The sequence below is a fragment of the Ranitomeya variabilis genome, chromosome 3 (genome assembly GCF_051348905.1).
Source record: "Ranitomeya variabilis isolate aRanVar5 chromosome 3, aRanVar5.hap1, whole genome shotgun sequence".
NCBI classification, from domain to species: domain Eukaryota; kingdom Metazoa; phylum Chordata; class Amphibia; order Anura; family Dendrobatidae; genus Ranitomeya; species Ranitomeya variabilis.
The window spans coordinates 27,820,867-27,842,932 of NC_135234.1; the positions used below are offsets into that span (position 1 = coordinate 27,820,867).

At 47.1% G+C, this 22,066-nt stretch overlaps 1 protein-coding gene across 1 annotated transcript in view; it reads right to left on the reverse strand.

Moving 5' to 3' along the window:
* The window catches only part of LOC143815044 (interferon-induced GTP-binding protein Mx-like), a 57,666-nt gene extending 35,982 nt beyond the window's left edge, over positions 1–21,684 (reverse strand). The window contains exons 1-3 of the mRNA XM_077293854.1: positions 21,573–21,684; positions 3,595–3,785; positions 3,199–3,336 (exon numbers count right to left, since the gene is read on the reverse strand). Of these exons, the coding sequence (XP_077149969.1) occupies positions 3,199–3,336; positions 3,595–3,784 (328 nt within the window). The 5' untranslated portion in view covers position 3,785; positions 21,573–21,684. The remainder of the gene's footprint in view (positions 1–3,198; positions 3,337–3,594; positions 3,786–21,572) is intronic.
* Positions 21,685–22,066: the final 382 nt, after the last annotated feature.

Here is a 22,066-nt window from a genome sequence, read left to right on the forward strand (position 1 = left end):
GACAGCCCTGGTGAATATCTGGCGATTTGATTTCTGTGATGTAGTCAAATGCCTCGAGACTGAACGGGTGGTAGAGGGAATCATCCAGTTTTATATGTGTGTTACCAGAAATGACAACAATAACTATTATTATTGGTCAGATGCTGCCTGGAATACGGGAGATGATTGGGGATATAAATCTAGTGAAGCCATGTTCCCAAGGATGGGACGGGTAGGAGTCTCCGTGAGAGAATGCATCTAACAGCCCTTCTGCAACCACCTAGAGGCTGTAAATGGGGTAGAAACTGTCACCCCCTCCTCCTAAATCTCGAAAACCCCCAATCTGCTGATCTGCAGACGTATGTACTGGGAAGGCATTATAATTATGTATTTAGTAGTGGATACCATGGGAATTTAGGCCCAGGTGAGCGTTTGCAAAATGTAGTCAATGAATTGATCCCCATTCCAGGTCTCAGTTGGCAAGAGGTTTTCTCCATAGAAACACAAACAGCCCCAAGGAAAAACCTATGGTTAGAATGGGTGAGATACAATGTAAGAGTCCAGAATATCTCTGTAGGATGTATTGCTTGTGCTGCTGCGAATACGCATCTATACACACATGTATTGCTTTTTCCTGATGACAACACCACTGCCTGTGTCATGAATCTGTTGAAAGGTTTGAAGTCCACTGATTGCCCAGATTATGTCCCACTAATTCGTAAGGAACCCAGACTAAAGGTCCCAGGAGAAGTAACCGTATTAGCTGACAATTACACCTGCTATAATTCCCACGACACCACAGGTACACCAGTAGGGATCTTCGAGACAGGTTTCTACAAAGGGAGCAGTTCTCTAGATACTGATTTGCTAATCAAATATACAGAATATATGTACGACATTTATTGGTTATGTGGAGATGGTAAGCTCCGTCCTAGGTTGCCTAATGCCTGGATAGGCCAATGCACCCTTGTTAAACTAGCCATGCAGTTCAAGATTTTACTTTGAGATCCAAAGATACCTGATGAATTTACCAGAAAGAGGAGAAGTCTCGATCAGCTCTACATGAGTTATGAAGAAGATCCACTGGTATATATATAGATGCCATTGGAGTGCCAAGGGGGGTGCCTGACCAGTTTAAAGCCCAGAACCAGATTTATGCTGGCTTTGCTTCTATAGTCCCACAGGTGCAGATTAATAAAAATGTTGAATGGATCAAATATATATATATTACAGTGAACAAAGATTTGTCAATTATAGCTGTGATGCCTTCCAGGGTATAGTTGAGGATTTGGGCCCTAACACTTGTATGACCCGTGCTGCAACCCGACCTAAGAGAATTACACTGAATCCTGTCCAGACAAGATCACATGCAGTGACATAAGAAGCTGACACAGGATTGTGGTTGGTGGATACTGGAGACATTAACTTTTGGGAGTAGGCTGACAGTAATCCTTTTGGGAAGGAGCTGTAGACCAGCATGTCATGTCGCCCCCACCACCAGAGAACCAACCTTTCCCATTTTACAAACAAATAATGACAATATGATAGATGTATAAGTACACCTGGGCAGGCCTAGGTAGTTAGTGAAAGCAACTCCGACTGGCACCTTCCTCAATCAAGAAGTAGACCCACCAGAGTACGATGGTACTGATCCAAGGGAGATCCCTAAGTATGTCCCCCTCAAGAGAGTAGACAGAACCCCCCATTCTCAGATGATGCTAAGAGATTTAGTTTAGGGACAGCGGGAGAACTCCATGTGAGGTTAGTGAAGGGTTCAGCTGCCTGGAGGCCTCTCGCTAGGGGAGAGTTTCTGAGGTGTCTGGATGAAGAAATCCACCTCCCCTTTTCCCATCACATGGACAGTCTCGAAGGATCTTTCTTTAAGGGAAAAACTTAGTGTTTAGGGGGGATTGTCAAGGTGAAAATATATTTTCTTATATACTTTTTGTACTGCTATATCTTAGACTGTGTAATAATAAGATTTTTCCCTCGCTTGTAGATATTAATGAAACTGTATTTAAAATGGCTGGTAACATGGCACCAGTCATGTGAAGACCAGTACCCCTCGAGCTTAGAGCTCGGGATAGTATCTCTGATGCTGGACAATAATTAACAAAATTTATCTAGGGGGGAATGTGAAGGAACAAATTATGAAAGGTTCTCCATTTTGTGCTAGATTCTCCATTTTTGTGTTTTTGACTCCATTTTCTTGTTGCTTAAAGATAAATTCTGTTATTTAATTAGGTAAAAGGTTACAGCTGCCATGAAGTAACTTTATCTTGTTCACAAGCCTGGTATGCAACTAGGCTATTGTTCATAATTGGTATAAAGACCTTGAGTCTTCTGTCTCGAGCCAGATAAGAAATTCGTTGGTGTATCACTATACAAGACTGAGGCATCTGTTAGAAAAACACATACTGTGCCAAAAAGACATGACCATATCTGTAGTTTCCATTTTTCCTGTATCCTCATGGGTTAAGTTTTTCCTGCATTCTTATAGGTTAAGAACTGTGAGCGTGTTCTTATGCTGATTGGTTGAAGTATAATTTCTGTGACAATGAAAACTCATATGCAAAATAAACGGGGGCCAGAGATCAGCTCGATCCCCCATACAGAGACACACGTCTCCGTCTGGTCATTTTCAGTTGCCGGCAACACCTTGTATATTAATTTGGAAATCACTGGGTTAACCGTGAAGGATCAATTTAAATCCTCCCTCAACACTCCAAACTTCACGGAAGACCTGGTCAAGTTACTACTTTAATTGGGATGGACAGGCACCATTAGCACCTTCACTCCCAGTCTTCAGAAGGTGGCCACCAGTTGTCTCTGAAGAGTACCAATGAGAGCATGTCTCCTAACTTGAAAGTTCTAGAGAAACCACTGATTTTTCTTTACCATGTTTCCAAATGATCGGTGTAAATGTTGGATTTTAGTGGTACCTGGAGTCCAAGTAGCCCACATGAGAATGCCAATAATATAAGTTTTTGAAAAAGTGGGGGGTCTTGTAAGATATTTTTCAGGCTATTCGGTCTTGGATAATTTAATATATTGATATTTAATTATTATCTGGACAAGACACAAAAATACTTAGGCATATCTTTTATAAAGAACATTAACTAAACACATGGAAAGAAACCATGAGGCCATGATATTAGTCCAAAGCTCTTTTTCAATAATTCAGGGTTCTATAGGAATGTAACAGTTCTTTCTACTCACCTTCGATGATCTCTGACTCCACCTTTGAAGGATTATTCAGGGCTTTCTTGACTTTTCGATAACTTATTCTTCCGTTCCATTTGGAATCCTTTTTACCTTTGATAAGTTTCAGCTCTAATGGACACCGGGTGACAATACCTATAAAGCAAGGGGAGGGTCAGAAAGTCAAAAGTCTGGGATTCAACTCAAACTATGGAGAGATAAGTTTAGAGTTTGCCAAAACTCCAATTTCTATGAGGTCACCAAGGACTTGACCCGTCAGAGAAATGTGAGAGTGAAACAGGTAAATCTTGATTGCCCTGAACGACCACACCAACAATGTTGAGTCTATGGAAGTTGTTGCCTATGTTATGTTGTCTTCATTGCTGTGTTCTAGATTAATTAACTCAAGCTCACCGCTGCCTCGGGGGAGTGTGATTCCAGACAAAGCCTCCAGAACAGAACTTTTGCCGGAGCTCTGATCACCAATCACAGCGATCGCTGGTAATGCCAGATCCTTCTCCACCCCTAGTGACCGCAGGGAGTCAATGAGGTCAATACATGGACGGATTTTCTCCTCATAGTTGTCATATAAGTAGTTTGACATCCTGGAAGCACAAAAAATGCAGCACATACATTAAGAGTTTTTAAGAATTATACCTTAAAACTTGACTTTTCAGAATAAGCTGTCGTGTGTACATGAGAAATAATACTATTTATTTCTTGTAATCTGCATTTTTTCACCAACGTGACCCTCTGCTATCTCTAATTTTCATTTGTCTCTGAGCTAGAGGGTGTAGACCAGCTGTTATTAAGTCTCCCATACAGCACACCCAGACATGAGAGTTCTTCTCCCCTGTCTCTATGTAGTATTTGTTCAGAAGCAGGAGCAGCATGGAGAATATTATACAGCAGTACTGAGCAGTGTAGCTGTGAATCTAGCTTTGGGATGAGATAAACAGAAATTAGTATGTATGTCTCTCACGCTGTTCTTTTCCATAGACTTTAGAGGCAGCTGTATACTGATCCCTCAGTGAGTCTTGCCTTGTTTTTGGCCAAGGATTTTATCATTTTTTTCTGAGTGATTGATGATATTAGCAGGTTGGGAATGGAGGGAAAGAGGTTCAAAAGTCGAGAAAGAAGCATATTTGGCAGATTAGTTATATTACATTTTCTTTTTTCACTTGTATCGTTAATTTATGCAATGTTTGTTGAAACAACAGTGATTATTTAAAGGAATTTTTTCTAGGAACACAAATTTGATGGGATATCCTTTATAGAAGCAATCACTACCAGACTCCTGGCACTCCTGCCGGTCATTGCAAACCAGCAAACACAATGCCTCCTGCTTACCGGGCAAAATGCCCTATTATTATTAGTGGCTGCACCTGATATTGCAGCTCAGTCCAATTCAAGTACATTTAATAGCAGGGATTGATCTTGCTAACATGTTCCTTTGAAGGGGGAAGTGATGACATCTAGTAATCATTGTTCTTCAGTGTCCATTACTGCTATATAGGATCCATCATCCTTTCCAAATAGCAGCAATGTTCTAGGTAGTAGAACGACCTCCGATCAACCCATACGAGATACTCAATGTGTCTACCTCATCAGTCTCAGCACTTGCCGATCTATGCCACAAAACCACTACACTTGGGTATTTATTATTTTGGTGTAAGAGGCCTTTCAGCGACCTTTTTTTTTTTTGGCCCAAACGCTGCTATGATGGGAAAAGTAGATCACCACAGCCTCTTTAGTAACAAGCAATCTCATGATAAAATAACATTATATATGTTACGCACATGCCCTGATTGCTTTGATTTTTTTATGCTCTATGTCTGGCTTTGCAAGTAACCTCGCGTGATCCGATGTGTTGTATTTCCTGGGCCTATATAAGGCCTCCCAGAACCTGTATCTTGGTATTGCTCAAAGGTTTTCTAGTAACTATTTTAGATGTCTGTGCAGTTTTCTGTCCTCAGGCTCCATGTCGTCTCCTGGTCACCTGTGGTTTCCAGTCCCTGAATCACTTGTCTTTGGTCTCCTTGCTACTTGTCTATGGAGGACCTCACCTACTTGTCTGTGGTTTCCAGGAACCTTGCTACATGTCAGTGAAGGACTTCACCTACTTGTCTGTGGTTTCCAGGAACCTTGCTACATGTCAGTGGAGGACTTCACCTGCTGGTCTGCGGTTTCCAGTAACCTTACTACCTGAAAGTGGAGGACCTCTCCTTCTTGTTTGCAGTTTCCAGTATCCTTTCTCACCTGCTGTTGTGGTTTCCAGTAACTTTGCTACCTGTCAGTGGAGGACTTTACCTACTTGCCTGCAATTTCCAGTATCGCTACATACTTATCTGCAGTTTCCAGTATCACTACTTGTCTGCGGTTTCCAGTATCGCAACCTACCTGCAGTTTCCAGGACTTCCTGGTTGTCTATAGCTTCTAAGGTTTTCATATTTTCTAGTTTATTATTATTATTATTATTATTATTATAATACATTTTTATAGCGCCATTTATTCCATGGCGTTTTACATGTAAAAAGGGGGCAAATATAGACAAATACATTAAACATGAGCAAAAATCAAGGCACACAGGTACATAAGGAGGGAGGACCCTGCCCGCGAGGGCTCACAGTCTGCAGGGGATGGTTGAGGAAACAGTAGGAGAGGGTAGAGCTGGTTGTGCGGCTGTTCAGTAGGTTGAGGATCACTGCAGGCTGTAGGCTTGTCGGATGAGGTGAGTCTTCAGGTTCTTTTTGAAGGTTTCTATGGTAGGCGAGAGTCTGATGTGTTGTGGTAGAGAGCTACAGAGTATGGGGGAAGCACGGGAAAAGTCTTGGATGCGGTTGTCGGAAGAAAAGATGCGAGGGGGCAGAGAAGGAGATCTTGAGAGGATTGGAGGTTGCGTGTAGGAAAGTACCTAGTTCTTCTGGAGTTCTGTCTGCTCTCTGTCCTTGGTCTTCTAGTGCCTTTTCTATGTGGTTTTGAGGACGTCTTCCAGGATGTGAGCGGCTTCCATGGTATTAAGACTTTCTTGTTACTCCATGGTTTTGTCTACTACCTGGCGGCGAATCCATGACACCTCCTGTCTGCCCAAGGTCTACAGTAACTCTGTTATATACCTGAGGTCTTAATTAACTCTGCAATCTGTCCGAGGTCTTCAGTTATTCTATAATCTGTCAGAGGTCTTCAGTATGGGTACCGTCACACATTGAAATTTTCATCGCTGCGACGGCACGATTCGTGACGTTGCAGCGTCGTATAATCATCGCTCCAGCGTCGTAGACTGCGGTCACACGTTGCAATCACGGCGCTGGAGCGATGCCGAAGTCCCCGGGTAACCAGGGTAAACATCGGGTTACTAAGCGCGGCCCTGCGCTTAGTTACCCGATGTTTACCCTGGTTACAAGCGAAGACATCGCTGGATCGCTGTCACACACAACGATCCAGCGATGTCAGCGGGTGATCAAGCGACGAAAGAAAGTTCCAAACGATCTGCTACGACGTACGATTCTCAGCAGGGTGTCTGATCGCAGTAGCGTGTCAGACACAGTGATATCGTAACGATATCGCTAGAACGTCACGAATCGTAACGTCGTAGCGATGGAAATTTCAATGTGTAACGGTACCCTAACTCTGCTATCTGCCTGAAGTCTTCAGTTAGGCTGCCGTCACACTAGCAGTATTTGGTCAGAATTTTACATGAGTATTTGTAAGCCAAAACCAGGAGTGGAACAATTAGAGGAAAAGTATAATAGAAACATGTCACCACTTCTGCATTTATCACCCACTCCTGGTTTTGGCTTACAAATACTGATGTAAAATACTGCTCAAATACTGAACGTGTGAACATGGACTTATTCTACAATCTGTCCGAGGTCCTCAGTAATTCTGCTATCTGGCAGCGATCTTCAGTAACTCTGTAATCTGTCCGAGGTCTTCAGTAAAGGTACCTTCACACTAACCAACTTTGCAACGATAACGACAGCGATCCGTGACGTTGCAGCGTCCTGGATAGCGATATCGTTGTGTTTGACACGCAGCAGCGATCTGGATCCTGCTGTGATATCGCTGGTCGTTGCTGAAAGTTCAGAACTTTATTTGGTCGTCAGATCGGCGTGTATCGTCGTGTTTGACAGCCAAAGCAACGATGCCAGCGATGTTTTACAATGGTAACCAGGGTAAACATCGGGTTACTAAGCGCGGCCCTGCACTTAGTAACCCAATGTTTACCCTGGTTACCCGGGGACCTCGGCATCGTTGGTCGCTGGAGAGCTGTCTGTGTGACAGCTCCCCAGCGACCACACAACGACTTACCAACGATCACGGCCAGGTCGTATCGCTGGTCGTGATCATTGGTAAATCGTTTAGTGTGAAGGTACCTTAACTCTGCAATCTGCCTGAAGTCTTTGGTTATTCCACAATCTGTCCGAGGTCTTCAGTAATTCTGCTATCTGGCAGCCGTCTTCAGTAACTCTGCAATCTGCCCGAAGTCTTTAGTTATTCTACAATCTGTCCAAGGTCTTCAGTAACTGTGCTATCTGGCAGAGGTCTCTAGTAACTCTATCTGCCTGAGGTCCTTAGTAACTCTGCTATCTGTCCAAGGTTTTCGGTAACTCTGCTATCTGTCTGAGGTCTTCAGTAACTCTGCTGTCTGGCAGAGGTCTTCAGTAACGCTGCTATCTGTCTGAGGTCTTTAGTAACTCTGCTATCTGTCTGAGGTCTTCAGTAACTCTGCTGTCTGGCAGAAGTCTTCAGTAACTCTGCTGTCTGGCAGAAGTCTTCAGTAACTCTGCTGTCTGGCAGAAGTCTTCAGTAACTGCTATCTGCCCAAGGTCTTCAGTAACTCTTTAATCTGTCCAAGATCTTCATTTATTCTACAATCTGTCAGAGGTCTTCAATAACTCTGCTGTCTGTCCTAGGTCTGCTTGCTTGTTGTCTCCTGAACGTTTCCTGATTGCCTGCGGCTTCCAGTATCCCACCTGCTTGTCTGTGGTTTCTAGATCTTTTATTAAACTTTTAATTTGCCTCCACGTGTCTGAATGTGGCTTCTAATAACTCTGCTTTCTGTTTCCCATGTGCTACACCGACGCCCGTGTGCCCACCTGGACCTTAGGCTTTGAGGATCCCCCTCACCGTGTGAGAATGCTGTGTGTAATTATTTGTTTGAACCTGAGTAGAGGTCTTACCTGTGGCACCTCCTCACCTCGGGACAGACAAAAATTTTAAGGTACCATATAACTGTCATGGAATGGTCTGGGTTCATGCCCTGCCTTCGCAGGGTTAATGGTTGTGGCCTCCTTTTGGTTCTGGGAGGGTTACTTATACCCACACTGAACCGGGATTCTTTGTCAGTTATACTCTGCTCCTCGGCTGAGTTCTGACCCCCGTGTCTGTGGTTACAGTCTGCTTGTGCCCGTGTTGCCTGTGTATGACCTGGTCTGTCTACGTTCTTGCTTTTGCTATCTGATTCCGTACCTTCAGTTCATCTTCTGGTTTGACTCTTGGCTCTATCCCTGACCTCCCGTCTGTTTGATCCCTCTCTGTACTGCGTCGCCCTCTCCGGTTCTGACCACGGCCTGTTACTGACTCTGTCTCTAGTGTTCCCCCTTTTGGTATCTCTTAACTCTCCGTTTGTGTCCATGTGGTTCCGGCACCCTGTCCTGCACTCCCCGCCGGTACTCTGTTCCCCAGGGCTCCGGGTTTAGGCTCCGCACCCTCTGCCACTCCTCCGGTGGTCACGTGCTTCCGGTCCTGTACCTCGTCTCCGTAGCTGCACCACCTATCTGGACATCCCGGTCTTTACCGTCCCTGCTCAGGACATGCGCACAGATGCACAGTGAGTACCGTACGGTGTTCTTGACAATAACTATTTCATTTGACCTTGTACCATGGTTCCTGCACCCAATGGGACCCAACAAACCATCATCCCCTGATGGGACCCAACAACATTAATCAGAGACATATAAGACCTCCCCACAATGGCATAAACACTACAATAATTGGTTCTCCACTATCCTCCCTCACACTCCACCAATCTTGAATCTCAGCACCACTAGCCCCTTTATTCTACATTAATCCCATAACTATCCCTCCTCATCTCCAAATCCAGTCCTATTTAAAGGGATTGTCCGGGACTTTAACATTGATGACCTATCCTTAGGGCATCAATGTCTGATCGATGTGTGTTCGACACCCGACACTCCCACCGATCGGCTGTTCTCGATGTCAACGGCAGCCAAAACTGCGTACATATAGAGCTGCACATCTTCGTCGACGTAATAGTGGCCGCGGCCGGGTACTGCACATCTATCCCCTATTCATTTGAATACGTGGCGGATGTACAGTACCCGGCAGTGGCCACTATGGAGTTGACGGACCTGTGTTGTGCAGCTCCGCAACTGAGCAGCTCCAACACCAACAGCTGATCGGCGGGGGTGCCGGGTGTCACACTCCCACTGATAAGACATTGATGCCCTTTCCTAAGGCCATCAATATTAAAGACAACCCCTTTTAAAGCCTTTTTGCAAGAGCTACAAGCATATATAAACAGTTTTTTGGGGGATGAAATCAGATCCATTTTGATTGGTTTAATGCAGTCATCCGTTCACTTTGTTGTATAAGTTGTTACGATTAAAGGGATACCAAATATGTCTTGTCTAAGTAATTTACTGGTGTGGGACATTTTATTTTTAGAAAGTCTATATACGGTAAATGTGATTATTGTAATTGTTTTTCTTTAGTTTTTTAGTAATTTTATAGGCAAAATTTTACCCCTAATGTAAAAGGTATACAGAGATATACTGGTTTATGGCACCACTCCCAGGGCTCACGTGAAGTTGTTGTGTGATGTTGTCCCATGTGAGCCTGCACGCAATCAGCCCTGGCGTCGCATCGCATATCAACAATAAAGGTTTACTCACAATACGGAGAAGTGCAATGCCAGAAAATCTCGCATGGCGCACACCCATTGAAGTCAATAGGCACATGTGAAACATCAGACTGCACTCAGATGTTGCCTGACATATGCCGATACAGACAATGGAGAAGATGGAGAGATTAATGTCTCCTTCTTCTCCACATCTGTGATCCGATTCTTGCATGCGAGAGGATCGGAGCACAGTAGCACTGACACTTGGTTATTGCTCACAGCAGAGTTTGAGCCGAGTGTCATTAGTGTATGGCATTGGATATTCTCGCGTGGGATACTATATGCTAATGTGACCCCCGTCCTTAAAAAAAAACAGCTGTCAATGAAATAAACCACAAAAGAAGACTCAACACTCAACTAGTTTTCTCCGGTCGATCCCGTGCTGCTACCAGGTTTTTTTTAATGCAGCAGTCTCATGCCGTAGTGCTGATGTGGCACCCCAGGAGTTCGGGTACCACAGTAGTGCTGCCTTCCTCTCGGGGAGGGTAGTGCTATGCCTGGAGACAGGGCCGGTTTTAGGCAAAGTGGGGCCCTAGGCAAAGTTTAAAATGGGACCCCAAATGCTAACATATTGCACATTATACAGGAGCATTTTGGTTGTATTTACATGCGCTGATCTCAGGACGCTAAACAAGTGTGATCGACAATACTGACAAATAGTAGTGCATAGCACAGCCCACACAGTAGTATACAGCACTGCCCACAGTAGTATACAGCACTGCCCACACAGTAGTATACAGCACTGCCCACACAGTAGTATACAGCACTGCCCACACAGTAGTATACAGCACTGCCCACACAGTAGTATACAGCACTGCCCACACAGTAGTATACAGCACTGCCCAAACAGCAGTATACAGGACTGCCCACAGTAGTATACAGCACTGCCCACACAGTACTATACAGCACTGCCCACACAGTATTATACAGCACTGCCCACACAGTAGTATACAGCACTGCCCATAGTAGTATACAGCACTGCCCACACAGTAGTATACAGCACTGCCCACACAGTAGTGTATAGCACAGCCCACACAGTAGTATACAGCACTGCCCACAGTAGTATACAGCACTGCCCACACAGTAGTATACAACACTTCCCACAGTAGTATACAGCACTGCCTACACAGTAGTATACAGCACTGCCCACAGTAGTATACAGCACTGCCCACAGTAGTATACAGCACTGCCCACAGTAGTATACAGCACTGCCCACACAGTAGTATACAGCACTGCCCACAGTAGTATACAGCAATGCCCACAGTAGTATACAGCACTGCCCACAGTAGTATACAGCACTGCCCAAAGTAGTATACAGCACTGCCCACAGTAGTGTACAGCACTGCCCACACAGTAGTATACAGCACTGCCCACATCCCCCCTTCCCTCCCCACCTCTCTCCTCCTGAGAATGGCCGCACAGCCCAGTAAAAAAAATAAAAATAAAAAAAAAGCTCCTCACCTCTCCCCGAGCCCGCGCTGCTACCTGCTCCTGTGTCGGCGGCTGCCGCCGCACTGCCTGGCACTCAGTGAGTACACGATGACGTGCGCCCGCTGTGTCAGAGGCAGAGCGGGGAATGATGGGAGAGGGAGCGTCAGGTGACGCTCTCTTCTCCATCATTGCTTTGAACTGTACCGGCGGGGGAGTCGGCGCTGGCGGCAGGCGGCAGGCGGGCCCCCCTGCCTCACAGGGGCCCCATAGCAGCTGCGTGACTTTCCGCTAGCTGGGGGCCCCTGGGGGAGCGGGGGCCCCAGGCAGCTGCCTGATCTGCCTGCCCCTTACGACGGCCCTGCCTGGAGACAAGTGAGATTCCCTTTGGCAGGTTATCACACACACAACACCTTCCAAATCCAGGCCAGGAGGCGGAGCTCCAAACCCTGTTTTAGGGCAGCTTCCCTGAATAAAGATCCTGGTTTGGAGGAGGAGTCAGACATTTGGTCCCAAGAGACCAGTGAGTGCAGATCAATCTGTGAGCGAGGACAGACAGGAAGGGAGCAGAGGAGATACAGGACTCCAGGAGGCTACGAGTAGGCCTCCAGGGAGTCAGTGTGCAGAATCCGGGTACCGGGAGCCCGAGGCTTTTGTGGAGTACTAAGACACAGAGCAGAACCGAAGGGCAGAGGATTACATGGACTTTGCCCATATTCACCTGTGGTACAGCAGCACCTTGGAGCCTGGAGTCACCGTGAAAATACCCCAGTAAGCACGGCTCAAGCTGCCTCCCATACAGGTACCTGTCCCAGGACAGGGGAACGAATTAGGACTTTGCTGGGAACACTTAGTGGCAGCAGGGACCTCAGTTACAGCAAGCGCAGAGTGGAAGGCTTCTACCTGACCTGCCAAGGGGATTCCGCTTGTCTCTGGACTGCCTGGACTTCTAATTCACTTGTTGTCGGTGCCCTGGACTGTGGCCTGTCACCCATAGTAAACCAGGTAAAGACTTACAGCTTGTCTCCTCCATTTATTTACCAGCTCTACCATCCATGCCCTACACCATAGGACCCCTGGGGACCCCGCTTCAACTGAGGGAAGTGCAACATCTGTGCTGTCGCAACTCCCCTAGGGGACACCTTCAATGCAGCGTCAGTCCTACTACTGACCGAACTCCACAGGTGGTGTCACGACAAACTTTGAACATTTTTCCCTTTAACGTTGAGGCCCAGGGCCACGGACCAGGTCGCAGCCACCGTGACATCCCCCCTTGCGACTGGACCCGGTACCGATTACCCCCACTGCCCTGCGGGCGACTCACTGACATCGCTGCTCTATGATGGGAACCATGCTGCCGTTTGTACAGCATGTGATTACTGCACACCTGCACCATGAGAAAAATGCAAAAACAGCACACCTGCACCATGAGAAAAATACCTAAAAACAGCAAAATAAAAAAAAAGAAATACACCAAAAAGAAAAAAGATAGAACGGCACTAGATAAGGCGAAAGTCAACAGATGGAAAACAAAATGCTACACGGACCAATGTCTCATGTGACAATAAAGCGGTGGTGGTTTTGCAGCGCCCCAGAGTCCTGGTCGTTGCAGTAATGTCGCTTCGCCGCTAAGGGGAGTGATGTTACGTCTGATGGCACTGAAGGAGTTCACCTGACCAGGTATCACAGACACCAATACATTTCACAGTCTGGCCTCCAGGGGGAGCTAAGGGTACTATTCATTAGGCCACTCCTCACAGTCTGGTAAAACTGGGGGTTAGGCAGGAAGTTAGATTAGAAAGCTGACTGGGTTGGAACCAGGCAACACCTTGTGGCAGAGGGTGTTGCAGGGGAAGATTCAGAGGGGTCCCTGTCAGGGGTGGGATCCTGATAGAGGCCTGGCAAACAGAGAGAACGTAGCGGGACCGTGCCTGCACGACATTGCGGCGGTGCCCCAAGAAAGGATAAGAAGCGAGATATATTGTGCTGAGTGAGAAACGAGATCAACGCAACAAGGAGAATACCAGTAGGAGTCGTGCTGTTAGATGAGGCAACATCCTACTGAGGCGCATAACCGGTGGCCGGAACGCCGAGGAAGTACAGTGCTCCAGGCCATACTTCAAACCTACGGCAGGACAGTCAGTTAGAGGCGGGCTGTCTCACGAAGATCACCTAGGAAGGCACAGGGGGGTAACAACAGGAGTAAGGCGACGCGAGGGTCCCGGAAGAACCTCCGAGCCTCCCCGTCAGACGGGTACCAAGAAGAACATCAGAATCGAGTTGTGAGGGAACATGAGAAACAGACACAACAGTTGTGGGGACTTTCCGTAAGCACAGCAGGGGAGGACCACAACACACTAGCGCTGGAAGGTAGGCACAAATTTCCACCTGTGAAGGGAACTCTGGAGGTGCCATTGGACCGGCCGGACTTGCAGCCTGGTTAACCGTATTCCGGATTGAGGACTCAGAAACCTTCAGTAAAGAGGTAAAGAGACTGCAACCTGGTGTCCTCGTTATTTACTGCGACCTGCACAGCACCACAACCTCACCACCATTTACCACCACCTTTCACTGGACGCCCCTCAGCAGGGTCACGGACCGGGTCTAGCCACCGTAACAACCCCAGAACAGAGACTCAGAGGCCCGGTACTGGGTACCACTCGGCCCTGCGGCAGTGGGGGCGCTCCATTTTGGCGTCACGAACAGGATCTACTTAAGCCTGAAGAATCAGGTCATGTGTGCCTTGGAACTGTGATTTACTGTGCTTGGACTGTGCTTTATTACAAGGACTGTGTACTGCCATTTACTGCCAAAATCCGCCATTACAGCACCCTGGGAGAGCGCAGGAGAAGAAGAGGGGCGTGAAGTGGGCGTAGACAAGCTGGAGAGCGCGAAAGACAATGGCCGCCCAGTCTAAATATTTCTGTGTCCTGAGGACGTGACCGTCAGCAGCCGAGATCCGCCTCCTGATCCTCAATGGGGGGCGGAGGCAGAGAAAACGAAACCGCCCACAAAGGAGAGAGCGGGAAAAGGACCAGGAAGAAGTCAGCGACATGGAGGACGCCATGGCGAGCCACCCGGAGCGGGAGTGTGGGGTCGGAGCCGAGGACTCCCCCAGCTACTCGGAGAGGCACCGCAGCCAGACCTCCACAGTTGACGCTGACCTCCTGCAGACCGGAGCGGACGGGATGATCCACCAACTCCTGCAGACGCAGCTGAGTACTGAGGCCGGGTGGAAGAAGACCATCATCGGGAGCCTCACCAGACGTCTGTCGGCAGCCTCGTCTGGTCCGGAGCAGGAAAGAAGCTCCAGCGCTCCAAAGCCAGAAAGCAATGCCCTGCCGAAAAGCGAGATGCTGCGAATGGAGATGACAACGCCGCAGCGCGAGGCCCTGCAACCAGCGCTACAGGCCGCAGTGGAGACGGAGCAGGTCGGCACCGGAGGAACCGCATCTGAAGCAGGTATGAAGAACGACCCTGCCCTGACGACCGACACCACTCCAGTGACTGCTGGTGCCACAGCTGCTGACTCCGTTCCAGTGACTGATCTTTTAGCAGCCGCTACCTCTGCTGCAGTAAATGCCCATACTCAAGCTGCGCAGATCTCCATCACTGCGCATGATTTAACAGTATGAAGCGCCCCCACTCTGCCGCAGGGCCGAGGGGTACCCGGTACCGGGCCTCTGAGTCTCTGCTCTGGGGTTGTCACGGTGGCTAGGCCCCAGTCCGTGACCCTGCCGAGGGGCGCACAGTCAGTGAATATAGATGTAGATAGTGGTAGCGGTGGTGAGGCTGTAGTGATGCGGTGCAGTGGTGCGGTGCAGCAAATAACGAGGACGCCAGGTTGCAGTCTCTTTACCTCTTTACTGTAGATCTCTGGGTCCTCAGTCCAGAATCCAGATCACCAGGCTGCGCAAGTCCGGCCGGTCCAATGGCACCTCCAGAGTTCCCTTAACAGGTGGAAATCTGTGCCTTCCTTCTAGCGCTATGTGTTGTAGTCCTTCCCTGCTGTGCTTACGGAAAGTCCCCACAACTGTTGTGTCTGTTTCTTAAGTTCCCTCACAACTCGATTAGATGATCTTCTGCTAATCTTCCGTCCCTCCCTGATGTTGCGGTCAGGACGGCACCCGTTTGACGGGTAGGCTCGGAGCTCTTCCGGGACCCTAGAGTCGCCCCTCTCCACAAGTTGCCCCCCAAGACTGCATAGGTGATTTAGGTGAGACAGCCCGCCTGAGACTGACTGTCCTGCCGTAGGTTCGCTGTATGTAGAAATACTTCCTTCGGAGTTCCGGCCACCGGTTGTTTGCGCCTCAGTAGGATGTTGCCTCGGTCTTACAGCACGACCCCTACTGGTATTCTCCTTGTTGCTTTGATCTCGTTTCTCACTCAGCACAATCTATCTCGCTTCCAATCCCTTCTCGGGCACCGCCGCTATACTGTGCAGGCACGGTCCCTTTACGTTCGCTCTAGTTGCCAAGCCCCTGTCAGGATCCCACCCCTGACAGGGACCCTACTGAATCTTCTCCCGCAACACCCTCTGCCACAAGGTGTTGCCTGGTTCCCATCCAGTCAGCTTTCTGTCTAACTTCCTGCCTGACCCCCAGTTTTACCAGTGTGTGGAGAGTGGCCTAGTAAATAGAACCCTTAGCTCCCCCTGGAGGCCCGGCGGTGAAATGTATTGGTGTCTGTGATACCTGATCAGATGAACTCCTTCAGTGCCATCACATGTACCATAGCTCCCCTTAGTGGCGGAGCCACAGTACTGCAACGACCAGGACTGGAGCGCTGCACGTACATGAAAGACGGATTAACGGCGTTTGTCCAGCACTGGGTGTATCCCTGGACCTCACTTTTCCCAGGCCAAGAAGGGTTAAGTGCCAGGTGCAGCCCTGGAAGCCGTCCAACTAAACCTCGGAACCACGAGAATGTAAATAGTTAACTGTTTGCTTCCCTGCTTTTTGCTGCTAATACCCGACCTGGGATATTCTTAAAGGGATCCCTTCGTTTACCCGGGATCCCTATTGCTTCTTGTTTGTTTTCCACTTTTTGCACAAGTTTTCAAAAAAACTGCTGAATCATGAACAATGCATGATACAAACTTCTTGTAAATAGTTTGCACCTTCTTAAAGGTGCTCTCTACTGGTTTTACATACGGAAAGGCCTCTTTGCAAAGATACTGCTCCTGGAAACAGCACCGGAGTCCTTACTGTGAACAGACTTGCAGCTTGAGAAGTTGCACTACCTCATAGAAACTTGGTCCCCTCTTAAAGGGGATGTTCACGTGTTGCACTTAAGAATGGTATTGCCTTAAGACAGCTAGATGGCAATAATGTCTTAAAAGAAAGAAAGTAATAATGTTGATATGCAAAAGTTAAATGTAACGAACTAGTTAATTGTGAGAAATGTTTGATAATGTTGATAGAAGAATGAGGACAGAAAGTGAACCCGTACGGGGTTAGTTAATGAGTCCTCCTAGGAGCCATGTAGAGATGGCTCAGTAATCTTGAACTGAAGGAAAAATGATATGTTCTATACTGTGTATAGTAGTGGAAAAGGCAGAAGGCTCGGGCGGAAAGGGGCGGTCCTGCATAGAAAGGAGAGGCAGCAGGCCTGGAGCAGTTAGGACAGGCGGTCCTGCAGACTTAAAGAAGGAGAATGAAGTTAATTAGCCTTATAATGTGTTATAAGAAGGTCTTTAGTGGATGCAGAGTGTACATCCTTAAAGGCAATGTTAAATTATTGTTCAAAAGTTTGCACTAAGTAGAATACCCGGTTGGGTGAGAAAAGTTATTTATAGTAAATTATTCAAAGTATTTAACCATGTTTGTAACGTTCAAGTGTCCTCACCTCCCATAAAGGGAAGCTCTGTTCAAATTTGCTTATTGTTATTACACTCCAAGAAAATTGTATGTCTTTTTGCTGACATGTATTGTTGTTTTCTTCCCAGTCCAGGAGTACTGGATTTAACCGGGGGGGGGGGGGGTGCAGCGCCCCAGAGTCCTGGTCGTTGCAGTAATGTCGCTCCGCCGCTAAGGGGAGTGATGTTACGTCTGATGGCACTGAAGGAGTTCACCTGACCAGGTATCACAGACACCAATACATTTCACAGTCTGGCCTCCAGGGGGAGCTAAGGGTACTATTCATTAGGCCACTCCTCACAGTCTGGTAAAACTGGGGGTTAGGCAGGAAGTTAGATTAGAAAGCTGACTGGGTTGGAACCAGGCAACACCTTGTGGCAGAGGGTGTTGCAGGGGAAGATTCAGAGGGGTCCCTGTCAGGGGTGGGATCCTGACAGAGGCCTGGCAAACAGAGAGAACGTAGCGGGACCGTGCCTGCACGACATTGCGGCGGTGCCCCAAGAAAGGACAAGAAGCGAGATATATTGTGCTGAGTGAGAAACGAGATCAACGCAACAAGGAGAAACACCAGTAGGAGTCGTGCTGTTAGACGAGGCAACATCCTACTGAGGCGCATAACCGGTGGCCGGAACGCCGAGGAAGTACAGTGCTCCAGGCCATACTTCAAACCTACGGCAGGACAGTCAGTTAGAGGCGGGCTGTCTCACGAAGATCACCTAGGAAGGCACAGGGGGGTAACAACAGGAGTAAGGCGATGCGAGGGTCCCGGAAGAACCTCCGAGCCTCCCCGTCAGACGGGTACCAAGAAGAACATCAGAATCAGAATAGAGTTGTGAGGGAACACGAGAAACAGACACAAGAGCTGTGGGGACTTTCCATAAGCACAGCAGGGGAGGACCACAACACACTAGCGCTGGAAGGTAGGCACAGATTTCCACCTGTGAAGGGAACTCTGGAGGTGCCATTGGACCGGCCGGACTTGCGCAGCCTGGTTAACCGTATTCCGGATTGAGGACTCAGAATCCTTCAGTAAAGAGGTAAAGAGACTGCAACCTGGTGTCCTCGTTATTTACTGCGACCTGCACAGCACCACAACCTCACCACCATTTACCACCACCTTTCACTGGACGCCCCTCAGCAGGGTCACGGACCGGGTCTAGCCACCGTGACAACCCCAGAACAGAGACTCAGAGGCCCGGTACTGGGTACCCTTCAGCCCTGCGGCAGTGGGGGCGCTCCAGTTTCATCTCGCACTGTGGTGCTCGACCAAAAAGTAATCCATCATGAAAAAACGAAGAACAAAGAAATAGTGGCACTCACCAAGCGATGTATTTAAAAGTCCTTTTATTCTCCCACTTAGCTGGGTGAGGACATACCTCTAGGGTGGCGGGTACACATGAAGGTGCAAGGAGCAAACAGGACGACGGCCGTTTCCCGCCCTCTCCGCTTCACTGGATCCAGGTGTGTGATTAGAACTCATGTCAGTTCCTTTATAGGGAACTCTAAACTATCTGTGTAGCACGAGTCTCTAGTTAACAAATTGTGCATAAAAATATGCAATCTAAAAACATAAACAAGAATCACATGCAAGTGCAGAACAAACAACGAACAATAACCATAAAAAGACAGACATGTCTAGTTTATCGTTCAGACCCATTGGACCCTGAGCATTTGTTCTCATAATCCATTTAGCCTCATGCTGCAAAAGAATTTTGTTGTGGTTTCCTCCCCTCGAAGGGTACTTAACTATTTCCAAACCTGCAAAGCTCAATAGTCTAGGGTTAGCATCATGTTTTTCCTGCATATGACTAATAAGACGCAAAGAACCTTTACCTGAAGTTATGGAACTAAAATGTTTTCTAAACCTCGTACACATAGGACGGATAGTTACCTATATAATAAAAAGATAGAGAATATACACCACATTTTTACTTCTACATGAAATAAAGTATTTAGTTCTAAGTTCTAAGAGGGCTGTGTGTAAAGGCCCCGTCTCACATAGCGATTTACCAACGATCACGACCAGCGATACGACCTGGCCGTGATCGTTGGTAAAGGCCCCGTCTCACATAGCGATTTACCAACGATCACGACCAGCGATACGACCTGGCCGTGATCGTTGGTAAGTCGCTGTGTGGTCGCTGGGGAGCTGTCACACAGACTGCTCTCCCCAGCGACCAACGATCAGGGGAACGACTTCGGCATCGTTGAAACTGTCTTCAACGATGCCGAAGTCCCCCTGCAGCACCCGGGTAACCAGGGTAAACATCGGGTTACTAAGCGCAGGGCCGCGCTTAGTAACCCGATGTTTACCCTGGTTACCAAAAAAAACAAACACTACATACTCGCCTTTCGGTGTCCAGGTCCCTTGCCGTCTGCTTCCTGCTCTGACTGAGCCGCCGTACAGTGAGAGCAGAGCGCAGCGGTGACGTCACTGCTGTGCTCTCACTTCTCACTGTACGGCCGGGAGTCAGAGCAGGAAGCAGACGGCAAGGGACCTGACGGACATCAGAAGGCGAGTATGTACTGTTTGTTTTTTTTTACATTTACGCTGGTAACCAGGGTAAACATCGGGTTACTAAGCGCGGCCCTGCGCTTAGTAACCCGATGTTTACCCTGGTTACCAGTGAAGACATCGCTGGATCGGTGTCACACACACCGATTCAGCGATGTCAGCGGGACCTCAACGACCGAAAAAAGGTCCAGGCCATTCCGACACGACCAGCGATCTCGCAGCATGGACCTGATCGCTGGTACGTGTCACACATAGCGAGATCGCTATGGAGGTCGCTGTTGCGTCACAAAACTTGTGACTCAGCAGCGATCTCGCTAGCGATCTCGCTATGTGAGACGGGGCCTTTAGATGAAACCGGCAATAATTGCAATTACCGCACTTAAAATTTCCTGGGCTGGAGGTGGTTTTTAACCAATTTTTTTCCGCCGGTATAATGCGATTATGCACCAATATATCTCCCAAATTTTGTGTGCGTCTATAAGCAAATTGTGGATTGCCACTATTTAATTTAGCTATATCTCGGTCTGATTGCAGAATATGCCAGCTTCTCCTAATGGCTGTATGAACAGCTCTATCCATTGGACTGGGTTTAAAGTTAAAATTAACTCTCTGCTCGACTTTCTCTTTTTGAGTGTGCATTCTATTGTTCTTATGCCTTTGTTTTTTAAGGAGGTCCATCTGTGTGATATTCTCAGCACGTTGTTCTGCTTCATCCAGCAGTAATTTCGGATAACCTCTTTCCAAGAAGCCTGACTTCAGATCTTTTAATTGTTCTCTATAAACCTCTTCAGTATTAACAATCTTTCGATATTTGAGCATTGCCATGGGTACACCGGTCGCATGCGTTTTTGCAAACTTATTCCTAGCGGTATTTGAAGAGAAATATATCTATAGCACTCTCAATCCTTATCTTAAACACATTCGTTGTCTTTTAAGATTCGTTGATGACGTATTTATTATATGGGATGGGATGAAAGAAGACTTCGAGGGTTTTGCAGATTACCTGAATTCTGAGAATACTGACAATATGCGTTTTACATCATGCTTTGGAGGCAATAGTTTAGTGTTTTTAGATGTTAAGATCGACATCATAGATGGACGGATAAATACTTGTGTCCATAAAAAATCTACGGCTACAAATAATATGTTACGATTTGACAGCGCACATCCTGTTCACACTGAGCGAGGATTGCCCTATAGTCAAATGCTCAGATATCGAAAGATTGTTAATACTGAAGAGGTATATAGAGAACAATTAAAAGATTTGAAGTCAGGCTTCTTTGTTCTTTGTTTTTTTCATTTAAAAAAAAAAAAAGAAACACCACAAAATAATTTCTATTTTTTTCTATTGACTTAAGGCCAACATTTGGTTGCTACGTTTCTTTTTGCCAACATCCAATACCCACTTAAAAAAAAGCTCAACCCAGATAAATAAAATGCCTAATCCAAAAAAAGCGACTTTATTGCAAAAAAAAAGTGCAATTTCTGAAACCATCCTAATTCTGGACATAGAGAAAGTAGAAGAGCGAAAAAAAGTTGTAGCAAGTAAGGAATAGTCAGAAATCCATTCTCCCTTATTAGCAGCTATACTGAGCTGTAGCATCAATGTATGAGTCTCCAAGAAACACCCTTTAAAAAATAATACACAGAATTGAGGCTCTCTCACCTCCTGGGAATGCAGAGCTCGGTCTGTCAGAGTCAGGCAGCAGCAGAGTCTCAGCGCAGATAAAGCAATAAGGTAACAATGCCTCCTTAAATACGGCAGGACTGGAAACCGTGGGTGGACGAATTTCAAGAAAACAAAACGGAAACTACCTGCTTCTGGGAAAACGTATCCTTGGAGAGTTCAAAACAAGAGAAGCAACTGGTCATACTGGTTCTGATTTGTTATAATATGCCCGAGGTTTTCTTAGTTGTGGAAACGTAAAGTGGACACCACGCTCCTATCAATGCTTCCATGACGTGATATGAAGTCAACGGCCAAAGAACAAAAGCATAAAAACTGTTCCGATTACTTCTAAAAAGATTTAAAATATTTAAAACATTTTATAAATTAGGCTACAAGTGAAAAAAGGAGCACTCAAACAGCTCTCCTGAAAAAAACATCTGTGTGTTGGTTTATTTAAGGGCATCATACTGTGGGTGGGGGGGGGGGGGGTG